Here is a 13,636-nt window from a genome sequence, read left to right as displayed (position 1 = left end):
AGCTGCTAAATAAATGCTTGAGTGAATTAAAGCAATGATAGGGCTATGTTATGTGGAAGGATGTCTATTTGTGAAACACTTCAGTTTCTGTGAGTTCCAGGCAGATCAAACTTCATTAATTGGTATATATAGTTTGGGCGTATGTGATATTTATACTTCTATTTAATTCAATCCAACAAGCATGTATTAATCACCTGGTGTGTGCAAGGTACTATGCTAAGGGAGACAAAGATAGAAATATATCAAGAAACTAACATTTCCTGAAGATATTCAATGTATGCACAAATAAGGAAACACAAGGTAATTGGATAAGAGAGTACTAACCAGTTGTTGCTGGGGCTAGGGGAAGGAGAGCTCAATGGATGATAGTTATTTCCAGGTTGCTGTTTTTTAAAAATTTTATTAAGATCCAAAGTATGATCTTTTTCAGCCCTTCACCATCCCCAGCCAAATGTCATCTCCTATTTTACTGAAAAGATTGAAATTATTCCTAGTGAGCCCTCCTCTCAATTTCTATTTCTACTTCTCCAACACCCTCAGTATCTTTCCTCAACCATCCTCTCCTCCTTGAGCTCTGTCTCAGAAGAAGAGGGGCCTGTTCTTTGCCAAAGCTAAGACCACTCAGGACAGTTAACTACCCTTTCATTTCTTCCATGACACCATTTCAAAAATTATCCTTACATGAATGTCTAGGATATGAAATTTAGCATCCAACTAAAATTTAGAAAGAATTAAGTAGAATTCTTTCAATATTTAAACATCCCATTTTATGTTAGATTACAATCCTATCATTTGCATTGGAATATATATATATTTCACAAATATTTAAAATTAATCTTTCTAGAGATTCTTAATATCACATATTCTCTCTTTTTTCCCCCACTGATAGAGGTCATATATTTTCCACCAAAAATCCTGACAAGTGTTGGGTCTAATGTGTCCTTTTACTGCATCTACAAGCATGGAAACAAGATCATCCCTTCCAAGAATGTCTTTTGGTGGTTGAATTTAGCAGAGAAAATCTCTCCAAGTCACTATGATGTTATAAATGCCCATGTGAGCAGGGTCACCCTTCTCAATATGAATGCAACTAAACCCAGAGGAAAATACACCTATGATGCCATCTATTGCTGTCAGGAGAATGAGTGCCATCACCGCTATGCAGAATTATATGTAATAGGTAAGAAGCCTCTCTCTAATTTACTGCCTTCTGCCTGCTGATTGTTCAACATGGACCCTTTTGTAGAGGCTCAGTTAAGAACTAAGGAATATTTTTGTTTTGCATACAATTTGTGTGTTCTGTTTTCTCTTTATATTAATATTTTAATGTGTTTTAAATAGATGTCAATATCAATATCTCATGTGAAACTGATGGGTACTTAACTAAAATGACTTGCAGATGGCCAGCCAACACAGTTGCATCACTCGTGGGAAGTATGTTGCAGTTAAGATATTTCAGGTGCGTATGATTTTCATGAGGTGGGGCTCAGGGAAAGTTTGAGGGGGCAATGGGAGGTATAGCCTTGACTGAGGACAATCATTACAACAAAAATTTAAAAAGAAATTAATTCCTGGTTTACAGTAAAAACATAAAATATTTTTGTAGTGATTGACCATTCTTCTTTGTGATTTGGAGTTGATCCTGGATTCCAATATCAATAGAACACAAACCCAGGTGGATCATAGTATGCTGGAAATAGGCAATGATGGATGATATCCCTACAATTTGAGGGACAATTACAGTTCAAATTCAGAGAGGACCATCCGAGATTGGCTGCTGGGGGATAAGCTTAAGAGAAGAAGTAGGATCGTTGGACAGGATCTTACACTCAAAGTCAAGAGCTGTGTTTGAATCCTAACAAAGACAGTTAAAAGCCACACGACCATGGACACATCACTTAACTATTCTGGGCCTTAGTTTTTTTTTTCCTATGTAAAATGATGGAATCAGGTTAAATGGTCTCTGGGTCTATGATCCTCTGATCTTTGGAGACTTATTTGGCCATGCTAGTTCTCAAATGCTTTACATCAAGTCACCAAATTTGTTGACTTGTTGATTGGTTGACTTGTAGGTGGTCCCCAATTTTTAATGTTCTTTAGCCTACCCTGATCAGTATGGCATCTAACCCAAAAACTCATGCTTTCATAAATATATGGGTTATATTTTGATATATATTCAGTCATTTTTGTCATGTCTGATTCTTCTTGATCCTTTGGAGTTTTCTTGGCAGAGATACTGGAGTAGTTTGTCATTGCTCTCTCCAGCTCATTTTACAGGTGAGGAAACTGAGGTACACATAGGGTCACACAGCTATGTATGTGTCTAAGGCTGGATTTGAACTTAGGTCTTTCTAACTCCAGGCCCCATCTATCCAATGAACCACCTACTGGCCCTGTATATATTCAGAAATTATATATATATATACACATATATATAAAATGCAAATAGGTATGTATATGTGTATATATAGATGCATGCATGTATATATGTGTATGCATGTGTGCGTATGCATACATATGAAAAGTACAGAATATATATGGCTATAGTCATATGCCCACATATATACATATGTATACACACAGACTATATATATATATATTTGAAAAGTACAGAATATAAATTTCCTTTTGAGGGAGATTGAGGGGACTTAAAATTTTAATTCTTTCAGAAACAGTTATCAAGTTCTTGTTACATTCAAGGTACTTTACTAGGTACTGTGGGGGTCATAAAGATAATTGATACCTACAGGACACTTACTTTGTAGTAGACAAAAGAAAACAAACACCTGAAACTGCAGTATGAGGCAGTGAGTGATAAAGACTACAAGAGGGGAATAACCAATAGGAAGTCAGAGGAAAGAGAGCTCATTCCTGGCAGGGTTGGTCAGGGAAGTTGTTTGGGTAAAGGTGCCATTTATACGGGGTCTCAAAGGGTGGGAAGGATTTCAGGGGCCTGATTTCATTTCCATAGGTAACCGTTAACAGTGTGCTGGCAGTTCAAGTACTTGTATTCCACTATTTCTCAAAGGTTTCTAATATTCAGTCATTAACTGTCTCAATCTCCATTGTGTTCTTAGCACTGGACTGGGTGCTGTAGGGCATAACCAATAAATATTTTGCCAGACAATAAATATTTATTTACTACTATTCACCCAGTGCTAACTGCTGCACAAAGGAGGTAAATTCTCAAGGGTTTGGAAAATAGAAAGAAGAAGCCAAAAGAGAAATTTCTGAGGTGTCAGAACAACTCGGGATGTTAGCATTGAGGTGAAGAGGATGGTGTGGTAGAGTGGGAAGATCATGGGTTTGAGAGTCAGAGCACTGCCCCCACCCCCGGCCCATGTGACTGTGGGCAAGTTGTCCCTTCAAATCCCTAGAACTTAGTTTCCTTATCTGTGTAATGAAGGGGTTGATTTAGATGGCACTGAGGCCCCGTCTAGTGTTAAATGTATGATTCTAAATGGAAAATGAGTGGGAAAGCATCGACCAGATGTTGATTATGAGCCCAGCACTGTCATAAACACTTTGACCCAAGACTTTTTAAGTCCACGAAAACCCCCAAATCCCTTTAGATGGACTGCTCTAGCAGCCACAACTCTGCCATGATAGTCAGAACAAAAATAGATAACACTGACAATTTCAAAACCTACCTTATCTACTTTGTGATCTCATTTGGTCCTCACAACTCTTAGATGAAGTAGGTAGTACAGCTATCATTATCTCCATTTTGCAAATGAAGAAACTGATTCCCAGAATCCAGAGCCACACTTCATTGAAGAACTCCAGTTTCACAGTCTGAGGGCATTTGATACAAACTGATAACCAATGTTGAGTGGGGCCCATCCAGTGAGCTTTACAGGAAAGAACAGAGATGCTAAGTTTAGTCAGATAGTCATGAGCTATCCTGGCAGTTCCAGAAAATCAAAGAAGCCCATAATCCAACCATGTCCTGTGCAGTGCTGCTTGTAATGGGGACCATGCGGGTGCTCCATCTCTGTGGCTGGCAATTGTTTAGCAGAATCTTGAGGTTGGGCATAGGCTTGACAAATAAGAAATGTGTGTGCTTGAGGGATCTGACAAGGACAGAAAGAAGGAATGAGTTCCAGTTCCAGGTCCTGATCAAATCTCTCAGATAGCACCAACCTGGGGAGAAGAGCTAGCACACTTTACAACAGAGTTGGGCTCCTATTTAAGCTAGAACTTTAGACTGAAGTTAGTAGCATGAGATTTAACATCGGTCAAATAACTAACAAATTGGTCAAATAAAGTCTTACACTTGGGTTAAAAAACCCCAACTTTACAAGATTAATTATGTATGGTTAGATAGTAGTCTATCTGAAGAAGATCTTGGGGTTTTAATGGATCACAAGCTCACATTAGACATCAGTCAACAGAGTGATGTGTCAGCCAGAGAAGCTAATATCTTAGGTTGCCCTGGTAAGAAAACAACTAGGTACTTGTGTACAGTTTTTCATGCCAGAGTTTAGGAAGGACATTGGAAAGCTGAGGAACATGCAAAGGAGGGCAACCAAGATGGAAAAGGACCTTAAATTCATACCATAGAGAGATCAATGTTTTTTTTAACTTGATATTCAGTCAGGAGAAGAGTGAGCAGGAGGACAGGGCAGGGTGCGTTAGTGGGTCCAAGTATTTGGAAGACTGTTCTGTGCAAAGACAATGTTTTTGCTTTGAGAGCAGAACTAAGCTCCATCTTTGAAGATGCCAAGAGGCAAATAAGTTTGAGGTCAAGAAAAGCTAGCAATCAGAGTTTGCCCAAAGTGGAAGGAGTTGCCTGGAGAGACAGTAATTTCTCCCTCCCCATTGTGGAAGTATTCTTGAGGTGCCTAGAGAGACTCCACTTTGGGCACATTGTGCAGTTTTCCTTTTCTGGTGTGGATTGAACTAGAGGCTGCTAAGATTTCCTTCCATCTCTAAAGTTTGGTGATTCTCATCCATATGCCACCCCTGACATTTACCAGTTGTATGATCATGGGAAAGGCATTTAATTTCTTTGAGTTTCTGTTTCTTCATCTCTAAAATGGGAATAACAATGCACATTGACGGAATCATAAGTATACTTGTAATGTCTATGCCTCTCAGGGTTATTGAGAGAATCAAATGAGATAACATATATAAAATGATTTTCTAAATTTAAAGTGCTATATGAATGTCCATTATTATGCAAACACGTTGAGAGACTGTTAGCTGGTGGAGTAACCATCATCTCTCTCCCCAATAGTCCATGTGGAGGTCATTTGCCACTTTTCTTCTCCTTTCACTCAGATCTGTGGGTTAGGAACCTCCAAGGAAGGAAACTTCCCCTCTACCAGAGGATATAATGCACCTTTTCTTTAATTCATTGATTTTGGGGGTTGCGTAGGGGCACTGAGACCCTAAGTGACTTTGCCATGATCATAGAACTAGTATATGTCTGAGGCTGGCCTTAAATACACATCTTCTTGAATCCAAGGCTGATTGTCTATCCACTATGCCTCACTCCCTTTCAGCCTATCATTTAAAATCCTGTTTTCATGGGTCTGAGGTCTTTGTCCATTGCTAAGTTGTAAGCATCTTGAGAACAAAGACTTTCTTAGGCACAGATCTGCATGGTTCTTGGTACTTCCTAGGTACTCAATGAATGCTTACTAATGTATTTGACTCTTCCTGGAGACAGGGAACTTTCTGTTAACCAAATCTATGAATTGTACAAATTCCTATCAATCTCTGGGGTTATATTTCTTTAATCTAATCCTGGAAATTTCCTTGAAAGGACTGAGTGATTGAGGTAGGTGGGAGGGAAGATATCAACCTATGATGATGCAAACTAACAAGAAGTAAGGACAGAAATAACACGAGACATATACACAAAATACAGCGTTAGCAGATCATTAGCATATTTTCTAAGAATACCGAATCTGAGCAATGACTCACAAAAATGTTACAATGTAGCTATTAAAATAAAAATTTCTACTAGCTAGTTATTATGACTCTCTCCTAATAATAATAGCTGGCATTTATATAGTACTTTAGGGTTTTCAAAGCGTTTAACAAACATTATCTTATTTGATTTTTGCAACAACCCTGGGAGGTAGGTGCCATTATTATATCCATTTTTAAAGATAAGGAAACGAAAACAAAGACATACAACTAGAAAACATCCGAGTCAGAAAATGATCTGAGTCAGAAGAACTCAGCTCCAGATCCAGCATTCTAGCCACTGTCCCACCTAGCTACCTCCTCGCTTTTACTGGCTAAAATGCATCTTGTGCTTTCTTCAAGGCTCACTCCCTTGTTCCCTCCTATAAAAATCCTTTTCTTAATGCCCTGGCGCTCCTTCCTCCATCCACTACCTTGTGTTTATTTCTATGTTTACACTTCTTTGTGTATCTTACCAGCAGAGCATAAGTTTCTTGAAGGTAGGAATCGTTTCACCTTTGACTTTGTATCCCCAGTGCCTAGGACAGCTCCTAGTGCCTACCAGGCATCCCGTAAATGTTTTATAAAATGAAAAGTTGTGCTTGTCACTGATTTCTTAGTGTTTGTTCCCTTTATATCTGTATATCTTGTCTTTATTTTCATTGTGTACTCTCGTAGGATATGGGCATTGTGTTCTCTTTCTTTTGTATGCCCAACCCTACTCACCTATGTGAAATACTCAGTAAAATTGTATGTTTCCACTAGGAAATGTTAGATTATGTTAGCTGGGATATTTAAAAGTTTCTTTCCCCTTGGAAAATCAATTTAATGAATGGAAGAAGGTTGCCTGGTTTTCCTTTAAATGTATGAGAAACATGATCTTCTCTAAAGTAGCCTTCATGTTTTTTTCAAAAAATATTTTTATTTTTATTGAATATGTAGCCTAGAAGGGTCCTAACTGATTGCTTTTATACCTTTTAAGGAGCAGCCTGTATTGTTCTGACTTTCCAACTACTCATCATGCCTCGGACCCCAAAGACTGTCATTTACAGAAGGATGGCTTTTATGAATGCATCTTTCAGCCCATATTTCTTCTCTCTGGGTACACCATGTGGATACAGATCATGCACTCTTTGGGGTCACTTGAATCTCCCCCAACGTGCATTGTTCCAGATTCTGTAGGTAGGTCATGTTGTTTTATGTGTGTATTCCTTTATCTGGAATATTCCATTAAGATGGATATGATGTAGGGTGGCAGGTGGAAGGGCAATAGATGATCATTGATTGTACTCAGCTCTTTTCTATTCACACAACAGAATGAGAGGGCATCAGCTTAGGTAAAATTTTACAGTCTTATTTTGCTATAAACCAGCACAGCATGTCCTAGAGGATCGGCTTATTATATAGCACTTCTCATGCTGAAAAGGGTCTACTTCCATGATGTTACATGATGGATTATCAATTACCGAAAACAAAATTTGTTAGTCATTTCAAGCATAGACATATTGTCTTACGTATGCATTTTATATGTTTGCATGTACACAATGTATATGCGTGTTTCCTTCAATGTATTTCTCACAAGATGATTGACACTATTACAGATTTAGAGCTGGGAGGGACTTTAGAAGGCATCTAGTCCAAACTCCTCATTTTACAGACCAGGAAACTAAGGTCCAGAGAAATGAAGTGATTTACTCAAGGATACATGAGTGGAAAGTGGAAAGGATGAGACTTGAACTCAAGTTGTCTTACTCTAAATGGCTTACAATTTCCAATTTACCATGTTGCTTCCAATTCATATGTTATAAAGCATTTTAGCCCATAAAACTGGATTGAATATATGTATATGTCCCACCTATACATTCGTTCACATCTACATGTATAGGTACATATATTAGATGTGTGTGCATATGTATACACACATACATACATTTCAGCTGAAATTTCTATATCACTAAAAATATAAAATGGTACTAGGCTCAGTTCTTCTCTGCATATCTCCCATTCTAGCACATTCTATGTACTACATACTCTCAGTTCTTGAAGAGTACATAGTGGAAGCTCTGAAATGTCCTTCCAAGCTGGAATGGGTTTTGATAACAGATTCTCTTAGTTCCAGGACAAGCCTGGCTAAGTAAGAAGAGAACTCTCACCAGTAGGTTGGCTACTTGGTGCCAAACAGTCAGAAACTGCCCAGAAGGAAATTCTGAAGACAAAAAGAATAACATTTTTCATAAGTAGAATAAAGGGAAGCCCTATAAAGGCAGCAAGTGGATGGATAGGACAATAGATGTTAAGTACATATCCATACAAAGATATACACACACATACACGTGAAAGATGGAAGCAAGAATAAGTAAGAAAAATGCATACAAAAACTAACAAGGTACTGAAAGAATAATGTCCAGCGTGTCAAAGACCAAAATGAGTGGGAAACTGATTGTAATGTCAAGCCAAGCAACTTCCCAAGGTTCAAAATACCAGCATAGGTACTCTCCATTTGTTTCAGTGAAAAATTAAGAACAGAGAAGATCAACATATGACATCATTCAAAATACAGCATTTACTAAGTGTGATTCAATAATCTCCAAGTACCACCCCCAAGTGTGATTTAATCAAGTACTACTCCACCCCTGGACAATACATTCATTTAATCAATCACAAAGTCCCTCTTCTAAATACTACTCCACCCCTAGGCTGTACATGCATTTAGTCCATCACAAATCCCCTTTTCTCAAATGGAGATTAGTTTCCAATCATAAGTAAAGTACATTCATTTGTTCAATCACAGAGCACAAAAAGGTCAAAAGTTCCTCACCCTTGGATCACAACTGAATCTATCCCAGAGTTACAACAAGCTTAAGCACATCATTTAATACCCAAATGGAGGTCTTTTCTTCATCTTGACACAAGGCAAGTTCTCAGCAATCTTTGTTCCTTGGGGAGACAAAGCTTAGCAAGGCCACAAGATACATTGCCAGAGTCTTCATTAATTCATTCTCTGTCTGCAGAACAGTCCTAGGACCCCTGAAAACATTAGCAAAACCCCCTTCCAGTATTTCTGTAAATATACAACAAGAAAATCCTTCTTCAGGGCTTCTGAACCAACAGCAAGGTTCCCAGACTCTGCAACAACAGGACTGTCCTTCACTAGTGGACAAATCTGGCAAAACAACATCAAAACAAACAGACAAAATACCAGCATAACAGCCATGTCTCCTCAGTCCTTGGCAGCTGTGGGTGGCAGCTCTCACAAGTCCTGGGCAATTCAAAGTGGCCCTCAGCAATCCTCTCAGTCTCTCTCTGCCTCCAAGATGCTGCTTCCAAAAAGTGCTTCTGCCTCTCTCTTTTCTTGTGTTTCTCTAAATTTATGTCACCAGCTCCTCCCAGTTCAGCCCTCTCTTTTCATGTCAACAAGTCCATCCCACAAGTGGGATTCACAAACTCTGGGTTTTAACACAATCAATTTGAAAACCAAGCCAATACAGGGGGATCTTTATATTCCATTACTATTACACTGATATAAGTAAATACATTCATAACTACATAATTAAGACTGTTATGGCAGCTGATGACAGAGAGAATTCACAGTCACTAAGGGCTCAGGTATTTCTTTTAGTTCTTTTTCTCTGCCAAGGAGAATGGTCTGTGAATTGGAAGGAGAAGAAAGCACCTAACAAAAAGTCAATATCCAAGATAAAAGGAAGAGTTAAAGTAAATATGTAACTAGTTACTTTTGATGAATTCAAGTCATTTGTCCAGATAAGTTATATTGGAGAGTACTGAAAGACCAGACAAGAGCTACTATCAATGATATTTGAAAGGTCTTGCAAAACAGGATCAGCCCTACAGAACTAGAGCAGGGCAAATGTCCCAATTTTCTAAAAAAAAAAAAAAAAAGAAAAAAGTAGACTCTACAACCCATAAACTAGTGAGCTTGATTTTGATTTCTGGCAAACTTTAGGATGTATCATTAAAGAGATTGCTTTTGAAAAGGAAGCACCAATCACAAAGAACCAGCCTATACTCATCAAGAAAAGGTCATGCCAGACTAACTCCATTTCCAGCACTTAGGATAGTGCTTGGCACATAGTGGGGATTTAATAAATGTTTATTGATCGATATATTCCTCTTATGGACAGGGTTGCTGGACTGGTAGTCATGAAAATACAGTAGATTTTAGAAAAGTATTTGATATAGTGTCATTTTATCCTTCTGGAAGAGATAATAATAGCAACAATTAATTATTATGATGGAAGCTGGCATTTATATAGTACCCAAAGTTTTGTAAGCCACTTTTGACATGTTACTTCATTTTATCCTAATAATCATCCGGTGAAGTAGGTGCTATTTTTATCCTCATTTTATAGATGAGGAAACTGAGGTGGAAAGTTAAGTGACTTGTTCAATGTCACACAACTAATAGTATCTGGGCAGGATTTGGAGACAGATTTCCCAAGCCTCAGATCCACTGTTCTATGACTGTGACCTCTGGTTACAACCCTGCATTACAATAGACAGAAACCACCCGAGTTAGAATTTGGTAAGTGGAAGAGAAGACTTACCAGTACTAGCTCAGCCTCAGTTGATGGAAGTGGGAATTCTTGACCTGGGATTTGTGAACTTCCGAATGTATGTGTGCATGTATGTTTGCATGTATGCATGATGTATGCACATATACACATACATATGTTTGTATACATGTATCTGCTTTTGTGTGTATTTATATATGTATATATAAATTTTATTTTGTTATAGGATTGGTATTATTATTTATTGGATAATATACACATATGTTATGTATTATTATATAATTACATGCAACAAATTTCTATATAATTATGTGTATATGCACTTTGATACTATGTTTCAACTATATTGTATATATGTAATGTAATATACATGTACATTTTATTGTTATTGTTGTTTAGTCATTTCAGTCATATCTGACTGTTTATGACCCCCTCCCCCTTTGTTTGGCAAAGATACTGGAGTGGTTTGCCACTTCCTTCTCGAGCTTGTTTTGCAGATGAAAAAACTGAGTCAAACAGGGTTAAGTGACTTGCCCAGGGTCACACAGCTAGGAAGTGTCTGAGGCCGGATTTGAACTCCTAGAGATGAGTCTTCCAGACTCCAGGCCTGGCACTCTAACCATTGCACCACCTAGCTACCCCATCAACAAAAGCTACAAATATTTATATCTGTATATAATATTTGTATTTGTAGACTATATTTGTATATACTAACTTTGATAATTCTAATAGAAATCATTTTCTTCATAAGCCTGTATATTTTATTTTATACATTAAAAACACTCTTTTGGAAAGGGACCCATAAGCTTCTCTGAACTGGAAAATGAATTCACAATCCCCAAAAGGCCTCCAGAACTAAAAGTCATCAAAACTGGCTTGAATAAAAATAAGAACAAGCTTTACAACCAATCATAACGACTTCATCTTTCATCCTTGCATACTTAAGCTATTGGATCTGAAAGTGGTCTGAAGTGAAGACATTGAATCTTTTCCCATCTCATAATGAAGTTTGCCTGATATAAAAGTATTGCCAAGACAGAGATCAAAAGAGCCCTGGCAAAAAAGAAAAAAAAAAGAAAAAGGAAAGAAGGAAAAGAAATGAAAATAAGAAAATAATTGCCTCGTCTATGTTTCTCCATGCAATCCAAAGTCACAAGTCCAACAATGTCACCCTTCCTCCCTACTCAATAAATTCTAGTGGCTCCCTATCACCTGAATAAAATAGAAATAGGATAAAATAGAAAATGCTGTTTGCCACTTGAAACCCTTCATAACCAACCCCTGTCACCAAGATTTCCATTCCTCTTACTCTTTCATCCTGTAGCACCTGCCTCTGGGCTGTTCCTCAAACAAACACTCCATCCTTCCTCTTGGGGAATTTTGATTGCCTGTCCTCCATTCTCTTCTTTATTTTTGTTAGCCCCAAACTGCCAGCTGCAGACCCCACTGCTGGCAAGATAGCTCCCTGATGGACTATGTCCTTTTCTTCTCTAGGGATGTGATCTGGCCCGCCTCAGTAGCTTCCTTTCAACTTCATCTTCAGGAAACATATCCCCAACAAACAAATGCTGGTGGTTAGCACTGCTTAAGATAAAAGGGGACATTTAAAATAAAGAAATGTAAACAATTCCTCTCCCCTCTGTCATCTCCAAGCCTAGGAGAAAAGACTCTTGCCTCTTCTTAAGGAACTCTAGGGGAGAGAGGAGATAGAGGACCAGGACCTCAGGCTATGTAGTGTAAATTAGATACTGGCCTTCTGTACCAACATACTCACTCTCAATAGGCCCAAGTATGTCGGCCTCCTCAGTTGGGCAGTTTTCCTTTTGGGGCAGTTAACCCTATCTACATTTCCACTCTCAGCCCTTTGTGACTTCTTCCAGCTTCCCTTTCTCTAGTTCCATCAGGAGGTGAGTTTCTCTTTCAGTCTATTTTTTGGACTTAGATAATTGACTTTTAGAGGTTATGCTGGAAATGTGATCTATTATTTTACATGCTCTTACATTGTTTCCTTTCTGACTCATTCAAGGGACTAATTTGTACCTCATAAAGACACTTTTTGTTCTGAACAAATCTTCCATTGTTAATTTAACATCTCATTGTCCAACTCTTTTCTGTGATTAGATGCTAGACTTTCAAAGGCCTCTCATACATACATACATACATACATACACACACAAAAATGTGAGTTTGTGGAAGTGTGTGTGTGTGTCTGTGTGTGTGTGACTGGAAGAAGGACAACCAATGTATGGGAAAGAGAAAAAAGCCTCTTACCAGCATTTCTATAGCAATTTATTTTCATTAGTGATGGCTGGAACTGGCCCATTTAAAATGACTCCTCAGAAACTAACTCAATGCATTGGCTGTTTCTTTGTATATATAGATTCTACATTTCTTATAATGTCAATAATGGAAACTATCTTCAAATTTCTAGTAAAACCACTGCCTCCCTCCAGAGTGAATGCAGAAATTATGGTCACAACTGGCTTTTTGAATGTGAGCTGGAGAAGGCCAGTCTTGCCAGAGAATAAACTTCAGTTTCAAGTTCGTTATGCTGTAAATGGCCATGGAGAACGATGGAAGGTATCATTATTTGCTATCGGAACTAGTTTCTTGGTTTTGTTTTGTTTGATTAAGAAATACTGTTGAACATTAGTACACATAATTAATCTTCCTTGATAGTAACATACTTAAATAATGTTTAATTTATTCATCATTGAAATATTTAATATTATTGAATAATATTTATTTCTGTAAGAAAAAGAAAGAATGTACTCTATGTGATTTCAGGGGATTTCTGCAAAAGTAAACAGCTCAATCTAAACTGATAGCTAAACACCTAGAAATCTAAGTATTATATACAATATTATATTATATATCACATCTATCAACTTGGTTCATTATACTGAGGCAGTGAGGCACAGTGGAGAGACTGAGGGACTAATGAACAAAATTAGTCAAAAAGCATTTATTAAGCACCTACTATGTACCAAGAGGCACCACAGAACAGCAGAAGAAGAACTTCAGAATCGGGAAAAGCTGGATTTAAGTCTTGACAGATGCTAACTGGTTGTCCCTAGGCAAGTCAGGAACCTCTCAGTCCTCCTCAGCCCTTAGTCCTCAGGCCACTTTCTCAGGCTCTAAATTTCAGAGAAGTTACTGATCTACATTTATAGAGGGAATTTCCTCAT

The 13,636-nt window shown here is 37.9% G+C and overlaps 1 protein-coding gene across 1 annotated transcript in view; it reads left to right on the top strand.

The window, feature by feature from the left end:
• LOC138164741 (leptin receptor-like) overlaps positions 1-13,636 on the top strand; it is a 47,672-nt gene that overhangs the window by 1,885 nt on the left and 32,151 nt on the right. Inside the window, exons 2-5 of the mRNA XM_069092709.1 lie at positions 890-1,180; positions 1,342-1,459; positions 6,899-7,098; positions 12,880-13,028. Of these exons, the coding sequence (XP_068948810.1) occupies positions 890-1,180; positions 1,342-1,459; positions 6,899-7,098; positions 12,880-13,028 (758 nt within the window). The remainder of the gene's footprint in view (positions 1-889; positions 1,181-1,341; positions 1,460-6,898; positions 7,099-12,879; positions 13,029-13,636) is intronic.

The sequence above is a fragment of the Petaurus breviceps genome, unplaced genomic scaffold (assembly GCF_028583685.1).
Source record: "Petaurus breviceps papuanus isolate PSGF00001 unplaced genomic scaffold, PetGlider_PUasm1.0 207, whole genome shotgun sequence".
Taxonomy (NCBI): Eukaryota; Metazoa; Chordata; class Mammalia; order Diprotodontia; family Petauridae; genus Petaurus; species Petaurus breviceps.
Note: the sequence above shows the minus strand (reverse complement) of the source record. Positions and strands in the feature narration are given on the sequence as shown.